Source organism: Argentina silus (assembly GCF_951799395.1).
Source record: "Argentina silus genome assembly, chromosome: 1".
NCBI lineage: Eukaryota > Metazoa > Chordata > Actinopteri > Argentiniformes > Argentinidae > Argentina > Argentina silus.
Window position 1 is genome coordinate 31,879,342 of NC_139655.1, and position 17,723 is coordinate 31,897,064.

At 48.0% G+C, this 17,723-nt stretch overlaps 2 protein-coding genes across 2 annotated transcripts; both read right to left on the reverse strand.

The window, feature by feature from the left end:
- Positions 1–393: 393 nt before the first annotated feature.
- Positions 394–6,462, reverse strand: chrnd (cholinergic receptor, nicotinic, delta (muscle)). Its single transcript, XM_083672545.1, has 12 exons — positions 6,399–6,462; positions 5,877–6,022; positions 5,002–5,046; positions 4,752–4,861; positions 4,369–4,524; positions 3,637–3,746; positions 3,189–3,389; positions 2,685–2,796; positions 2,432–2,546; positions 2,058–2,268; positions 1,745–1,863; positions 394–1,287 (listed from the first exon to the last, which is right to left on the reverse strand). The coding sequence occupies exons 1-12, from the start codon at positions 6,454–6,456 to the stop codon at positions 1,105–1,107; spliced, it is 1,566 nt and encodes a 521-aa protein (XP_083528671.1). The 5' UTR covers positions 6,457–6,462; the 3' UTR covers positions 394–1,104.
- Positions 6,463–7,604: 1,142 nt separating this feature from the next.
- On the reverse strand, positions 7,605–17,347 carry cip2a (cellular inhibitor of PP2A). Its single transcript, XM_083684632.1, has 22 exons — positions 17,310–17,347; positions 16,868–16,970; positions 16,452–16,599; positions 15,962–16,074; positions 15,755–15,849; positions 15,572–15,668; positions 15,319–15,441; positions 15,038–15,183; positions 14,844–14,919; positions 14,437–14,676; positions 14,066–14,228; positions 13,775–13,922; positions 12,004–12,103; positions 11,784–11,902; positions 11,345–11,531; positions 11,128–11,202; positions 10,928–11,038; positions 10,620–10,816; positions 10,203–10,316; positions 9,705–9,787; positions 9,319–9,458; positions 7,605–8,132 (listed from the first exon to the last, which is right to left on the reverse strand). Exons 2-22 carry the CDS (start codon positions 16,967–16,969, stop codon positions 7,986–7,988), a joined length of 2,724 nt encoding a protein of 907 aa, XP_083540758.1. The 5' UTR covers position 16,970; positions 17,310–17,347; the 3' UTR covers positions 7,605–7,985.
- Between the last annotated feature and the right edge of the window lie 376 nt (positions 17,348–17,723).

The following is a 17,723-nucleotide window of genomic DNA, read 5'->3' on the forward strand; positions in this document are numbered from 1 at the left end:
TTTATTCTGATTCTCTGGTCCACCTAGTGATGTCATATTTTCTATTAATCTGAATATGTGTAAAGCTGTATTTTCAAAGAGCAGTTTGATAATAAAAGTCCCGATGTTGATCGTTTCTTTGTGTAAATATGATGGTGAATTATTTATGGCTCATCGAGGATATTTGTGTATTATGACCATACACAATGTAGGTTATGTCTATCATGTACATTAGTGGATATATGGAGTACAAAACAGCACAATACACATTTTCACACGTGCAAATGATTGTATTATAATCTCTGTTACACGCAAACACGAGGTCTGCCTATCATAGTAGATTAACATCTAGACTGCTGTATTTTTTTCATCAGCACAGTGATTATTTAGCACAGATTTTATTTATTAGTTTATTTGTCAGGGACCATGTAGGACTTTTCAAGTTCAAGTTCACTGCCAACCAATCCCCACATACAAAATCCTGTTATTTATCCAATCAAGAGCCAGTATATTATAACATGATTGTGCCAAAGGGCAATTTGTATCCTGAATGTGGAAGCATGGCTCTGGTCCAGTCCAGGACAACACCATACTGCCACCTACTGGTAGTACTGCCACCTACTGGTAGTACTGCCACCTACTGGTAGTACTGCCACCTACTGGTAGTACTGCCACCTACTGGTAGTACTACCAAGCTCTCGTCCCCATGTAGCAACACCTGGATCAGTGGTATGAGGATGATGAGAAATAAGCACATCTCAGTAAGTACAACACAATGTAAGTGTGTTTTGGTTGCATATGTATTCAAAAGTACACACATATATACTGTATATTATGAATATGATGAATATACAGTATGTCTGTAATAGTCAAGTTAGTCCAAACCCACTGTATCGTTAGTACATACGATAACACACAAAGCTATTCTATTTAAGGAACCTTCAATGTAAAAACAAACGCAGTGACACAGAGAACCCAGGCCTCTGAGGAAGAGGTGTGGGAGTGTGTGAAGAGAGTGAGGTGAGGGAGGGGGCTTTAAAGTGTAACTATGACCGTGTATATGAGTGTGTGTGTGTATATTATATATATATATGAGTGTAACTGTGTGTGTGTGTCTGGTGTGTATCAGACGTAGCGCCTGTTCTCCTCCACGTAGTCGTGGGTGTCCCCGGCGAAGGGCAGCGGTGGGGGGTGGTTGTAGATGCCCATGAGGAAGATGATGATGGTGCCCAGGGTCATGACTGGGGTGACCAGGACCAGACACAGACGATCCACTGTACGAGCAATACCACTCCAGTTATCCTTCTCCTGCACAGAGGAGGGGGAGAGAGAGAGAGAGACAGTAGAGGGGGGAGAGAGACAAGAGAGAGAGAGACAGTAGAGGGGGGAGAGAGACAGTAGGGGGGGGGAGACAATAGAGGGAAGAGAGAGACAGTAGAGGGGGAGAGAGAGAGAGACAGTAGAGGGGGAGAGAGAGAAGGGCAGGCGTCAACTGTCTACTCATTTAGAATCATGTTCACAGTCACTGAACAAACATACCTATTACATAGGAAGGGGGAGAGAATGGAGGACGTCTACATTCTAGGCCTAACCCAAACAGACAGGCTCGACATTATTTGAACATGAATACTGTTATGATGATGACCAACCACCTCCCTCTCTCTCTCTCTCTCTCTCTCTCTCTCTCTCTCTCTCTCTCTCTCTCTCTCTCTCTCTCTCTCTCTCTCTCTCTCTCTCTCTCTCTCTCTCTCTCTCTCTCTCTCACCTCGTTGTAGTCATTCTTGTCATGCATGTGTTTAACAATGTAGTTGGCTCCATCCACGGCCGGCTTCATCTCAGAGTACAGCTGTTCAGTCACCTCTCCATCGGTCTGGGGCTTCACTGCTACATACACGCGCAGGTGCACACACACATTACACACACCAAAAATAAAGCAGATATTGTACGCCAATTAATTCAGCACATTAACCCAGCGTACGCATGCAGAAGTCATCTGTGTGTCTGTGTGTTTGTAAGTATGTCTGTGTGTCTCTAACTATGTCTGTCTGTGTGTGTGTTGTCTGTCTGTGTGTCTGTACCTGCGGCGGGTGTAGCTCTTGTGGCCAGCCCGTGTCTTTCAGACTGTTTCTCAAACATCAGCTCGCTGCGTGACTTGACGCTGAAGTACTCCTCTGCCTTAGCGATGTAGCCCACTGAGCTGGATCTCCGCGGCAACGCCCCCTCCCATTTAGGTTCTGACTCCGCAGGCTTGGACATATGCAGGAGGCGGGGCAACCTCTCCAGGAAGAACTGGGAGAGGATAGACCATCATATACACATACACACACACAAACAATAAAAGTAGGGTAGAGAGGTGTTGAGAGAGAGAGAGAGAGAGAGAGAGAGAGAGAGAGAGAGAGAGAGAGTGAGTGAGTGAGTGCGTGCGTGCGTGCGTGCGTGCGTGCGTGTTTACCTCTCTGGTCCACTCTGTCATGACATGTGTACTGGGGCTCCTGAAGTGCAAGTTGAGGACGACCACACAGTTCAACACCACGACCGTGACCAGAAGCATGACGAACATCAGGTACCTTACCGCAACACAACCACAAATCAACCAAATCATCTGGAAATGAGACACCAACGCAAGAGTTGTGTGTGTGTGTGTGTGTGTGCGCGTGTGTGTGTGTGTGTGTGTGTGTGTGTGTGTGTGTGTGTGTGTAACCTACTTGACAATAAGAGGTATGGCCATAGAAGTCTCTGGCAGCCTCTGGGAGATCAGCAGCAGAAACACAGACTGAGCCAGCAGCACTGAGATGGATAGAGTCATCTTCTCACCACCTACACACACACACACACACACACACACACACACACACACACACACACACACACACACATACACATACATACACACACACAGAGTCAGTAGGTGGTTAAGTTCTTTTTACAGCTTGGTGATCATGGCTTTAGGCTTTAGTGGTTTTGGCTGTGGTTGAGTTGTGGTCGTATTAGGTTTATGGTGGTGATAAAGGACATCAGTTCATAGGGTCAGGTTTACAGTGATGGTTGGGGTCGCGGATACGGATGTCACAGTCATGCTGTACTCACTGTCTGGGTTACATGGTCTTGTTACGGTTACATGGTCATGTTGCGGTGGTGCTGTACTCACTGTCTGGGTTACATGGTCTTGTTACGGTTACATGGTCATGTTGCGGTGGTGCTGTACTCACTGTCTGCGGGCAGGTAGTAGACGAGAGAGGCCATGAAGGAGATGAGGACACAGGGGATGATGATGTTGACGATGTAGAACAGAGGCTTGCGTTTGATGATGAGGTAGAAGGTGATGTCCTGGTGCTTGTTGGTCTCCACAGGAATGTTTTTGTACACATTCCTACGGGCCGGTTTGTGGATGATCTCCCACTCCCCATTCTCTACAATGGAGGGGAAGGGAGGAGGCAAGGGGGAAGAGGGAAGAGAGAAAGGGAAAGAGGAGAGGAAGACTTTTGATTTTCAGTTTTTTGCCTCTTTGCTCCATTGAAGACAGTCACTGTGTTCAAGTCATCCCCCGTTCAGTCTACGGGCACGGTACTAGTTTCTGTGTGTGTGTGTGTGTGTGTGTGTGTGTGTGTGTGTGTGTGTGTGTGTGTGTGTGTGTGTGTGTGTGTGCGCCACGTGTACCTGTGAAACCAGCAGGGTCGATAACTACCCACTCCACCTTGTAGGTGTCATTTTGGTCCATTTCCTCCTTCAGATGCATCGTCATCTCTTTAGCATTGTAGGTCAGAGAGCTGCACGGGAAAAGGAGTTTGAATGGCCTACAGGAGAATGTCTGTGCCATTCTATTACAGGTTTACTGCCGTAACGTCATCATAAGTATTACGGTTCCCACAGACAGTTGTGAAATGTAGATGCTAAATGTAGATGCTAAATGTAGATGCTAAATGCTAAATGTAGATGTTAAATGCTAAATGTAGCTGCTAAATGTAGATGCTAAATGCTAAATGTTAAATGTAGATGCTAAATGTAGATGCTAAATGTAGATGCTAAATGTAGATGTTAAATGCTAAATGTAGATGTTAAATGCTAAATGTAGATGCTAAATGTAGATGCTAAATGCTAAATGTTAAATGTAGATGCTAAATGTAGATGCTAAATGCTAAATGTTAAATGTAGATGCTAAATGTAGATGCTAAATGCTAAATGTTAAATGTAGATGCAAAATGGGATCCTTGGGACTTCAATGGTCTGACGTTGGAGCCGGCCGTCTCAAGGATCCCAGTTAACATTCACCATTGCAAAATACATACAGTTGTTTTTTTTTTCAAAGTCTACCATATATTCAATATGGTGGCAGTTTGTCATTGTCATACAGTGGGACAGTCCTGTTAGTGCCCCCCGGTGGAGCCTTACGTGAACTTGAGGGTGCAGTTCTGCCAGTCGAAGGGGAAGTAGTTGACGTTGATGGAGCAGGAGGAGCGGAAGATGGCGGGAGGCAGCCAGGTAACAAGGCCGTCAGGGTACACTAAGGTGTTACAGTAGTAGGCTACCTGGAACTGGGCATCATTACTGAGGGAGAGAGAGGACACTAGACGTTACACACACACACACACACACACACACACACACACACACACACACACAGACAGACACACACACACAGACAGACAGACACACTCACACACACACACACACACACACACACACACATAGACATAGAAACACACACACAGACTTAGAAACACACAGACATAGAAACATGCACACACGCATGCACAGGCGGGAGTGTGTCTCACTTGTTCTCCAGAACGATCTCTGGCAACCAAACCATGTTTGATGGGAGGCGTAGGACAGTGATGTCATCAAACAAAGTTGTGTTCCACGAAAGCCTCTTGTCATACCAGAGCTACACACACACACACACACACACACACCCACACACACACCCACAGATCAACGTGAGATCAACGCATGAATGTCTATGCGTTTTCTTAGAATAAATCCAATGGGAAAGTCAAGCAGAACATAGGATCCCTGTTAACTCACGTGGTCCATCCACACGTTAGACAACAGTGTCTCATCCACCTCTTTCTATGGATGGAGAGAGAGAAGGGAATGAATCAGAATAAGAGAAGGGAAGAAGGTGTTATTACGCTGTGTATGCCAGTGCAGGCCAATTGCTTTTCCACACTCACTCAGGTCAACAGGGCTTTCTCCAGGCCTATTTGGCGCTTAAACCTCAGGTTTTTAGCCTCCCCTTCCCCCCTGGTCCTTTGAGCCTCCCCTTCCCCCCTGGTCCTTTGAGCCTCCCCTTCCCCCCTGGTTCTATGAGCCTCCCCTCCCCCCCTGGTTCTATGAGGCCAAATGGGGCTAAGGGCATGGTTTATTCTTATCATCCAAGTGCTTTCGTTGGCTAGCGAACTTGGTGGATGTCAACAATAATCCTAGTTAGCTGGCTGTAACTACACAATCGAATGGATTTGAATAGCGCTTTTTACAAATACAATTGTCACAAAGTGCTTAAGTTACCTGAACCAGAGGATTTGGTGTGTTGCTAGTGTCTCCATAGTTTGGCACCTTACGAAGTGCAGAATGTAAACAAACTGGAGATTGTACGCGGCAGGACTAGAAAGCTCAACTGTGGTAATTTGGACTTGTTCACTAGGCTCGAAGCACCAGGTTTTGAGAACTAGCTGCTGCTGGTAAGTCTTGGCACCGCTGTCGAAAAGCGGCTATTGGACACCCATAACGGCTGTTTAATTGACTAGGTCATTGTGCTCTAAAACTGAGCCGGAAGGATCAGATAGGGGTATTTATAACACACACACACACAGGCCATAGACCCAGACACACCACTCAAATGCATACCAGTGAAAGACATTCACAACACATACACACACACACAAACACACACAGTGTACCAGAGAGATGAGGTTGGAGAGTGTGAGAGCGAGGTACACATCGACAGCATCCTCTTGCTTCTCGACAGGCCGTATTTCCTTGTTATAGGCTTTCTCTTTAAACAGGTGGTTGATCAGACGCTCTTCCTCATTCCTGCCCCAGCACTCTGCAACACACACACACACACACACACACACACACACACACACACACACACACATTAAGTGACACTCATATGCCTCGTCTACACAGTGACACTCATATCGTATCTTAGCTTTTACCCTGAAAAGTTAGGTTTTATACATAATCCTGAATTAATAAACAATCACCTCATAATCCTATCAATTAAGTTGTCAACAACATTCACCCATTTTGTTACATGACCGCCATAGAATCCTAGAAGAGGGATGAGGGAAGACAATTCCATAGAACTCATAGTCTACAACTCACAAGAACAATAAAAATAAACACCGGTTTAAACCGGCCCGTTCCGGTACACCATGGGCTAGTTACCAGTAGAGGGCCTGGTGTCAGTGACTTACCCGTTAACAGGAGTGCAAACAAGAAGGTAATTCCCGGTCCAAAGAACCAGAGGTTCATGCTTGTTTCTAGTTTGGCACCGTATGGATTGTGAAGTAGAAAGAAGCTGTCTCTCCTTGTGTTGGCGACCCCCAAGGCTCACTGCCACCCTGACAGACAGGACCAGGTGGGGAAACAGTCCAGGGTAGAAAATAGACACGCAATCCTCAACTTCCACCACAGTGATACGGGAAAGGGAGCCAGTGTGAGAATGTGTAAGGGGACAGAGTGAGAATGTGTTTGGGTGTGTGTATGGGGACATTGAGAATTTGTGTGTGTGTGTGTGTGTGTGTGTGTGTGTGTGAAAGAGAGAGAGATAGTGTTTAAGGGGGCAGTGGGGACTAAAGGGAGAGAAGTTGCCTGATCGGAAATGCAGTATGTATGTCCACAAACGCAGAAGTAGATAAATGAGCACTGTCTACTTGATGCCCTAACATCTGAATGCAAGGCCCTCTCTCTCACACACACACACACACACACACACACAGACATAGACATAGAAACACACACAGACTTAGAAACACACACAGACACAAAGGCAGGAGTGTGTCTCACTTGTTCTCCAGAACGATCTCTGGCAACCAAACCATGCTTGATGGGAGGCGTAGGACAGTGATGTCATCAAACAAAGTTGTGTTCCACGAAAGCCTCGTCATACCAGAGCTACACACACACACACACACACACACACACACACACAGATCAACGTGAGATCAACACATTAATGTCTGTGTTTTCTTAGAATAAATCCAATGGGAAAGTCAAGCAGAACATAGGATCCCTGTTAGAGTAGATACATAAATGAGCACTGTCTACTTGATGCCCTAACATCTGAATGCAAGGCCCTCTCACTCACACACACATACACACACACACACACACACACACACACACACTGTAGAGAGAGACACAGAGATTTGTAGAGTAGTACTTTATTTATCCCCAAGGGAAAATTCATTTTCAGCAGCAGATAAGGACCACATGTAAAATTCAAAAATGAAAAAGAAAAAGAAAAAGCTTATTTTTCAGTTAATTGTGAAATGATTGAATGTCCGATTTGCAAACATTCAATTTTAATTCAATGTACTTCCTGATTTGGAATTCAATTGACCCCACACGCACAAACACTTTTACTGTCTAGAAGTAAGTAAATGACCACAACAGGTAAATCACAGTCTACATTTATTCAACAGACAAATGGACAGAAAAACTGAAAATGTTAAAATAATCACAAATATGACATGACAATAGGCTTAAAAACAGTAAATGGCAATTAATGGCAGATGTACATTAAAATGACAGACAATACACAGAAATACATTACTAATTTAGATTTTTAAAAACCATCCATTCCTTTCTTGTTTCCTCCAATCCTACAGCATACTGTTGTAGCCTGCGTCTCAACAGTGACAGGTGGTGTATGAAACGGAGGGACAGGTTTTCTCTCTCTCTGGTTAACGTTGTTCTTGGCCATGCCACTGCTCAGACTGTGGATCAAGGCGATCATCGTTGAGTGTTTGTTCAGCTCATTCTCTCTCTCACTCACTCACTCACAGGGACAGGTTAACTTCGTTCTTGGCCTTGCCACTGCTCAGACTGTGGATCATGGCGATCATGGTGGAGTGTTTGTTCAGCTCATCCTCCTTCTTCTGGAGCTTGGCCTCCACCTGGCTCTTCTGCAGCTCCAGAGACGAGGCCTGCAGAGTGGGGGAGAAAGGGTAGGAAACACCCAGGCTCAGTCTCGGCCTAGCTATCTTACTCGTGTAGCGGTGGATTACAGAATATACAGTGAGGAATTGTCATCAAGACACGAGTCAGGATTTTAGGTTCTAGTGAGATCGGGTCTGGACAGGAGAATAGGCGACTATAAAAGGCCAGAAGAAGCTGGCTTTCCACCGCGGAGCTTACGCTGTGTGTTCCAGTGCAAGCCAAGGCCAAACCTCCCACGGTCCTTATGAGGTCAAACAGGACTAGGGGCGCAGTTAAGGGTGAGGGTGGGATATTCTTATCATCCAAGTGCTTGAGTTGGCTAGCTATACAAATACAATTGTCATAAAGTGCTTAAGTTACCTGAACCTGTTGGGAGGATTTGGTGTGTGGCTAGTGTCTCCATAGTTTGCCACCTGACAAACCACAGAATGTAAACAAACTGGAGATGATACGGGGCAGGACTAGAAAGCCCAACTGTGGAAATTCAAACAGGCTTGTTCACTAGGCTCGAAGTACCGGGCTTTGAGCACTAGCCGGCCGCTAGTGAGCCTTGGCATGCACTGGCGAGCTTAAAGGGACACAGCTTAAAGAGGCACAAGTTGTATTGGCCTCGGGGTTGTCCCTGTATCTTTGGTGGTAGTGTACTGAATTGACCTATACATTGAGTCAAGTAGTGTGTAGGGATGCACTGATACCACATGTTTATTGCCGATACCAGACATGGTTGTTTTAGTTGTCACTACACTTGCAGTGTCATCTCAGCTGTGCAGCCGCCAGTCAACGACGCATGCGTTTGGCAACTTTTTCTGATAGTTTGTGTCATAGCATCGGATTAGTCAATGGCATTCCCTATCTCCCATCCACCATTTTAGGCCAATATCGGCCAGACACTGATGCTAAGTATGGGATCGGTGCATCTCTAGTACCGTAATGTGCAATATTGTTAGTGTTAGTTAAAAAAAACGTTATTTTAATTGGGAACCGTTAACAGAATCAATAACGAAGAAGTGGAGATAGTACCGAGATGGATCAAATCCTAACAGTACCCAACCCTCCGCTTGAATGATGCAGAGCCTTGCTTGAAACCTGAAGACTTGCCTAGGCTTTAGGTCAGTGGACTGATGCGGTCACAGGAACCTGTGTGTGTGTGTGTGCACGTGCGTGTGTGCTTACCCTGATGCTGGCGTCTTTTCTGGCCTGCTCAGTCTTGTTGAGCTCTTTCCTCAGAATGTCCACAGACTCCTCCAGTTCCTCCCTCTCTTTCTCTCTCTCTCTCTCCCTCTCTTTCTGAAGTCGCAACTCACCTCTCAGACCTGAATGTGGAGGGACAGAACAAGAGAGAATGAAAAACACGTTCGTCATCCCACTTGGTTTATTCCCATGAAAACATTACTACATTACAAACATTACATTCTTTATTGCCAAGTTAAATCAACCCTTTTATGAGGACGAGTTCGTTTTTCTGGTGTTCAGTGAATTCCCCCCCCCCCCCCCCTCACTCTCAAAACATACCTGGCTTATGGCGCGCACACACGGCACTCAAAGCAGGGTCCACTAACCTGCAATGTCACGGTCTCTCTGCTGCAGCTGTGATTGGAGGGATGCCATCTGCTCCTCCCTCTCAGCCACCTCAGATACAGCTCTGCAAGAAAGGAGAGAGAGAGGGGCTATAAATGGAAGCACACTACACCTCTGGTCTCCGGATCAAACCTTTGAAATTCCGCAGTGAATGTGTGTCGATGTTGACAATAGAGGAGGGTGTATAGTTGGATGTAGTGAGGGTTTGAGGATACAAATAGCTGTAAAAAGACTTGTGATGCCGTTATTGTCTGTTATTGACACTGCACTACTTATACTGCTCATATACTGCACTACCTGTATATATTGTTCACACTGCACTTTTCTGCTTTTTTGCACTTCTGGTTAGACGCTAACTGCATTTCGTTGTCTCTGTACTTGTACTCTGCACAATGACAATAAAGTTGAATCTAATCTAATCTAATCTAATACTGTTTCTATGTGTGTGCGGTGTCTGTCTGTGTGTGTGTGTGTCTTACTTGTCGTGCTGCAGGCGTAGAGTGTCGTGGTTCTTCCTCAGTGTGTCGTTGTGTTTGGTGAGGGAGATGTGAGCCGCCTGCAGCTCCTTCAGCAGACGCTCGCCCTCGTTGAACCTGCGCAGGGGGACACAGGGAACAGGTCATCACACGCAGGAAACGCATCGGACAACTGGTAATACCCATCAACACCACGTAGGGGGGCGGCAGCCAGAGTGTCTCATCTGTTGAGCACTGCAGTGTGTGTGTGTGTGAGATCTGTTGAAACATGAGCAGCAAGTGTGAGTTTGTGAATGTGTGTGTGTGTGTGTGTGTGCATGCGTGCGTTATCTGTAAAGACGTAAGCAGTGCGTGCGTGCAGTCTGTTGAGACATGAGCAGTGTGTGTGTGTGTGTGTGTGTGTGTGTTTCTTTTCCCGACCTGTTGAGCAGCTGGTTATAGGAGCCTTTGAGGGCCTGGTGCTCCTGGGAGTCAGCCTGCAGCCTGGCGTTGTGCTGGAGCAGCTCCTCCGTGTCCGCCTTGGCCCTCTCCGCCTCCAGCACCTGACCCCCCACCTCGGCCTGCAGGGCCTCTCTCCTCCTCTCCGCTTCCTTCAGCAGACATGCCAGCTGACGAGCCTTACAGACAGACAGACAGACAGACAGAGAGAGAGAGAGAGTTGGTGTGTCTGTTTGTATGTGTGTGTGTCTGTTTGTATGTGTGTGTGTGTGTGTGTGTGTGTGTGTCACCTCGGCCTCGGCCTGTGCTCGTTGACAGCGGTACTGTGCAATGAGGCGGTCAGCCTGCGAGAGAGCCAGGGCCTTGGCCTCCAACAGATCCTGCAGACGTCCCTCCTTAGACTGACAGAGAGAGAGACAGACTGTCAGTGCATAGAAATAGAGAGAGCAGAACGGTTGTCACAGTATGGTTCCCGTGGCTGTGTACGCACCGCCAGAGCAGAGATCTTCTGCTCATAGACGTCCATGATCTCTGACACACGCAAGTCCTTCACCTGGTCCTGCATCTGCAACACAGCGACGTCAGCAACACATACACACACACACACACACAGGTCCTGCAGCTCCAACAGAGAAATGCACACACACCGGTGCTGCAACACCCACACCCACCCACCCACCCACCCACCCACCCACCCACCCACACACCTCCATGCCACTCTGTAGTTTCTCAATCAGGCTGTGGATGCTCTGCTGGGAGGGGCTTGAGGGGGAGGGTTGAGCTGATAGGCTCTTCCCCATGCGAGGCGGGGCTTCCTGCACGGCGACACGTTTGACGGACTGCTCAGCCTCCCTCTGGCGATAGGCGTTGTTGGCAGCGATGCTCTCCCCCAGACTGAGACAGAAGACCCCACAACCAGACGGTTACAACACGACCAATAGGGTGAGTGGGTGGGTGGGTGGGTGGATGGGTGGGTGGACGGATGGGTGGGTGGCTGAATGGAAGAATGGGTGGGTGGGTGGACGTGATCTGGACAATTGGTCTGTTTGTGTTTGTGATGAGGGTAAACGTAACTTGGTCTGTGTTGGTGACTTAAAGTGAAGTGTGTGTGTCTGTGTGTGTGTGTCTGTTCTGTCAGTCACTCACACCAGCGAGGGGAAGTCTGGAAGAGGTGTGGCCTCAAAGAGTAGGCGGAGTCCGGTCTGAACTCGTTCTCTCTGATTGGACGTCAGAGCCAGAGAGAGGGGAGTGACCATCCTCTGGTCCTAGAAGCAGAAGAAGAGATTATTTCATATACTCATATCTTTCTCCCCCTTCTGATGTGTGTGTGTGTGTGTGTGTGTGTGTGTGTGTGTGTGTGTGGTACCTGGAGGATCCTGTAGAAGCTGGTCTCCATGTCCTTCACCTGTTGTCTCAGCTTACTCATCAACTCCAGAGTCTTCAACACCGCCTCTGCACACACTTGACTGCCACAAAAAACACATCAATTGGATTGTATTCAACTGATTCACCGTAGCGCAAGTTGAAAGTACATTTGATTTATGTGTTCTAAGAATATGTGTGTTTGTGTCAAAGTCAAAGTGGCTTTATTGTCAATTCTTCACATGTCAAGACATACAAAGGAATCGAGAGGACGTTTCTCACTCTCCCACGGTGAGACAGATAAAGTGCCCAGGCACAACAGATAACACATACTAAAAGTAAAACATTCAATAAAAATAATTTAAACAGTGCAAAAAGAGCAGTCAGTAAAGACAGTAAATAGCAGCCAAATACTGTGTATTCTGTATAAAAAAATAATAGTGCAATAGTGCATTGTAGCAATGGAATAGTGGATTGTCCAGAGTCCGTAGTGTTTTTTTGGGGGGGGGGGGGGGGGCTGAAGGGTTGGGAGGGGGGGTGGTGGTTTCAGCTTCCTGACAGCTTGGAGGATGTGGCTGGGGGAAGTGAGGGGAGAGAATTTAGCTTCCTGACAGCTTGGGGTATGAAGCTTTTCGTGAGTCTGGTGGTGTGGGCACGGAGGCTCCTATACCTTCTTTCAGAAGGCAGGAGGCTGAACAGACTGTGTGCGGGGTGGCTTGCGTCGCTCACAATCGAGGTAGCTTTGCGGGTGAGGCGGGTGGAGTAAGTGTCTTGCAGGGAAGGGAGTGGGGCACCAATGATCTTAGCAGCTGTGTTCACAATGCGTTGCAGTGCTTTCCTACTGTGTTCGGTGCAGCTACCGCCCCACACAGTGATGCAGCTGGACAGGATGCTTTCAATGGTGCCTCGGTAGAATGTTGTCAGGATAGGTGTGGGAGCTTTCGCTCGCTTCAGCTTGCGGAGGAAGTAGAGGCGCCGCTGGGCTGTCTTCGCCAGTGATGCGGTGTTGGTGGTCCAGGAGAGGTCCTCACTGATGTGCACCCCCAGGAATTTGGTGCTGCTCACTCTCTCCACAGCAGCACCATCGATGGTCAGTGGTGGGTGTTCGGTGTGCCCTCTCCGGAAGTCGACCACAATCTCCTTCGTTTTGCTGACATTCAGCAGGAGGTTGTTGTCTCTGCACCACGTGGTCAGAAGGTTGACCTCCTTTCTATAGTGGGTCTCGTCGTTCTTGGAGATGAGACCCACCAGAGTTGTGTCGTCCGCAAACTTCACCATGTGATTGGTGCTGTAGGTTGGTGTGCAGTCGTGAGTCAGCAGGGTGAAGAGCAGGGGACTGAGCACACAGCCTTGGGGGGCCCCTGTGCTAAGTGTGATGCTGCTCGAGGTGTTGTTGCCGACTCGTACTGCTTGTGGTCTCTCGCTGAGGAAGTCCAGCAGCCAGTTGCAGAGGGAGGTGTTGAGCCCCAGCTGGTCCAGCTTACAGATCAGTTGTTGCGGGATTATGGTGTTAAATGCTGAGCTAAAGTCTATGAAAAGCATTCTCACATATGAGTGCTTTTTCCAGGTGGGTGAGGGCTGGGTGGAGAGCAGAGCAGATTGCGTCCTCTGTGGAACGTTTTGCTCGGTATGCAAACTGAAAGGGGTCCAGGGTGGGGGGGAGGATGGACTTAATGTGAGACATGACTAGCCGTTCAAAGCACTTCATGATGATGGGGGTCAGTGCTACAGGGCGATAGTCATTGTGTGTGTGTGTGTGAGAGAGAGCCACTCACCTCAGGTCATTTTCTGAGCCGGTGGGGGGGCAGGTGAGCGGGTCGTTGCCGTGACAACAGGAGAGGAGGCGCTCCACCTGAGACAGGAAGAGCGGAGCCTTCACCTGGCGAGCCACCACACACCTGGCTGAGTCCTCACCGCACAGGAGTGACAGAGTTAAGGCATAACACACACACACACACACACACACACACACACACACACACACACACACACACACACACACACACACACACACACACACACACACACACACACACACACACACACACACACACGGTAAAGGATATCGAGGAGCAGGTCGGTGGTGTGTGTGGTGCGTAGGCAATGTGTTCTGAGCCGAGTGTCCCCCTGTTCCGAGTCCAGACCTTGTAGTAGACCCAACACTTTGGGAACCAGCACCTCGATGAACCCCAACACACACACGGACACACTCTCTGCTCCCAACGCCTCCTACACAGAGAAAGAGAATGGGTCAGTCCAAGTTACATGGGAGTCGACTTTCCGATCATCTCACTGTTGGCGTTACAAAAAGCAGTGAAATACACCACTTTGACCAAATGACTCACACTACTTGCCATATCATTTAGCAAATCTCCTATTTGACAAAGTCCGTGAGACGGTGTGATGTGTGACGTGTGTCCCAGTGGGGCTGCCGTACCTCCAGTAGCTCAGTCAGCAGCTGCAAGGCTTGCAGACAGCACTGCTCCGCCCCCTCCGCAGAGGCGCTCAGCCATTGGACGAGCGCCAAACCGGTCTCCGCCTTCTGTCCAGAGTCCGGCCCCGCCCCCTGTCTGCGGCCCACGGCTCGGAGTCGCGGCGCGGCCGGCCGGAACACGATGTCGCACAGCAGAGAACGCAGCCCTGACACACCACACAGAGCCAGGAGTAGCTCGAGCACCTACACACGTGCACACAGAGACACAGACAGACAGACAGACACAGACACAGACACAGACACAGACACAGACACAGACACAACGATGTGAGCAGCAGTGTCTATTGTGGTAGAGTGTTGCTGAACTAAACTACAGTATATGGGCTCTGTGTTATCCTGGGCCCACTCACCTTAGCAGCCGAGTCTGGGTCTTTACCATGTAGCAGCCCCAAAACCTGGGACACACACACCGAGAAGTGCTCATACCTACAGACAGAAAGCCGGGGGGGGGGGGAGGAGAACTAGTGTAAATCAAATTCACAACACTTAAGTTTCTTGGTGTTTTTTAGGTGGTGTGTGCTTGTGTGTGTGTGTTTGTGTGTACCTGGTGAGGTAGTCAGCTATCTTGGGGTTCCTGAGCAGGTCTACCAAGAGGTCGACGGAGTACTTCCGGGTCAGCGTGCCGTCGCCGTTGACGATGATGTTGAAGATGAGCTGGAAGGTCTGGTGGATGTTCTTGGCGTGGAACAGCTGACAGACACACACATTTGAGTTTTTCATATTTCAGACAAATCCAACCAAATGATAACGATGGTAAGGTATGGTATAGTACAGTACAGGGGGGTAAGCCCATAGGTTTGTTACGGCCAGGTGTGTGTAGCCTACCTTCTCTCCAACCTCCTCGTTGAGTGTGAGGCTGGCCAGAATGGAGAGGGCAAAAACCACCACTGTCAGACTGTTGTGGGCCAGGAAGTTAATCAGCGTACGATAGAACGCCTTCACATTACTCTGAAGGAACATACACACAATAAGGTTAGTCAACATATAGATTGGCTTCACATTAGTCTGCGATTAAACACAAAACACACAATCTCATGTATAGTCACACACACACACACACACGTTGTAATAGACTCACAAGAGCTTTGATGTGGCTCTGCACTGACAGGTTGTAATGACACAAGTTGGCCATCAGGCCCAGGCATGGCATGGTGATGTCATCATTATAAGACTGGCTGGAAGGAGAGAAACAGGGGACAAAATCAACAACCTGCATACATATATACATTTGTTTCCGCAACAAAGAGGAGAGGTGTCTTACATGTTGGTCACGAGGAAAGCTACGAGCTCGTGCATATAGTTGGGACAGTGGAATATCCGTGTATTGTAGGTGAGCCTCTGCAGAACCTGCAAACACTGTGACACACACACACACAATTTACTTTCATTGACATTGAGTGGCACTTTCACACAGAATGGGCTGTTTGAGATGTACAAGATGGGTTGAATGTTGCATAGTCCCCCTTACCTGCAGTACAAGTGGCTCCCCTGGGGTGGCGCTGTGCCAGTGGATGATAGAGGCCAGAGTGCCTGTCAGGTTGTAGCTGCTGTGGAGCACCTCTCTGCTGTCATCGTCACAGGCTGGGGGAGAGAGAACAGAGGCAGAGACACTCAGGGAACGAGGGAGTGTGTGATGTGAGTGTAAGAGAGGAACACGGGGAGTGTAAACGGTAAATGAGATGGAGAGACTCCGCTTGTCACCCCACATGTCTTCACCAACCAAAAACCAACCCCTGGGAACTGAACTTCATCTGGATCTGAACGTATCAGACAAGCATAAGCAATACCATAATAGCTCCCAGGCCCTCCTAAAGGCAAGGTGGGAAATTCACTGGTTCGCTTACACCTCTCCAATGCTTTCACATCTATTGGTTACCTCTGAAGGGTAGGGATTGATTTAGGAGAAGGCAACAGACAAGTGGAGAGGATAGGGCAGTTGTAGTGTCGTCAGTGCCTACCGAGTTGGGCCAGTAGAGAGATGATGGTTCCTGTGAGGGCAGGGACAGTGTTGGGGTCTCCGGCCAGCTCCACCAGTCCGCTCACACACTCGCTGGGCAACACCTGCCCTGAGGACAGCAGACGACCGCAGCGCAGCCCAGACACCTCCTACACACACACACACACACACACGTTGAAGATGTTAAGTTGAACACTGAGTTTGACAGCTACGGTCTGGGCAAACCATGTCGAAGAGGGCCTGTTCAGTCAGATGGCACAGGTGGTAGCTCCTTATAGATCTAGCACAGTACAATGGAACCAAGCAGCAGTAAGAAGCAGTCGCTGTGTAAAGGACTAAGCTACCGTGTAACAAACAATACAAAATCTACTGGGTGGTGTTGGTCCATAATCCCATTATCCGCCAGTGAAAACCTACCTCCACTTGTTTCTGGAGCTGGGCTGTGTTGTGAGCAGACCTGCTGTCCCTGTATTGTTGTATGGCCAGCAGGAGAGACTTCAAACATGTTGTCACGTCCATTCTGCAACGCAACACGCAAATACACAAGGTAGTCCAGACAGCTGATATCGTCAGCTAGAGTTATGGCATGTTCAAAGACTCAAGACAACCGACTGGACAGCAGCTAGTGAAGGGAACACAGTCGCTTGCAATGTTAGAAAATCAAGTGTAGTGCTGCTAGATAACATGCCTGTTGTTAGCTAGCTAGCTGGCTAGTTTCCTAAAACAAGCTAACGCTAGGTAGTTAGCTCAATGAGTCAAATAATCAAATGCAGTGGCGACTAACTACTTTAGCCATAGGTTTAATATGTAGTCTGCTAGCTAATAATAACATGTTATATGTTCTATATATGTATATTACATTCATTCGGTGAATCCCGCTGTCCTAACCTCTGGCCCGTTTCTCTGTACAGGTTCACTCCGTAACAACAACTTCCTCCCGCTTTCAACTTCGAATGGGGGAACAGTCCATCATATTTTGAAGTGGGGTAACAATATATTTTTGCATATTTCTGCAATATGTGTTGGTTGAGCAACACGCATAATCAAAGGTTTTGTGTATAATTTAGATATAGTCATGACAAGTAAAGATGAATACCATCTATGTTCACAGTTATAATTGCAAAAACAGCTAAATTGATGATACTTCCCCCCCATTCGATCTACGAACGAGCACAGAGCCAGCAGCAAGAGTCACCGAGTGGCCACATGATCCCATCCGCTAGTGGGGCGCCCAACCTTTGTTTTTGGATGATTTAGATTTTATTTACTTTAT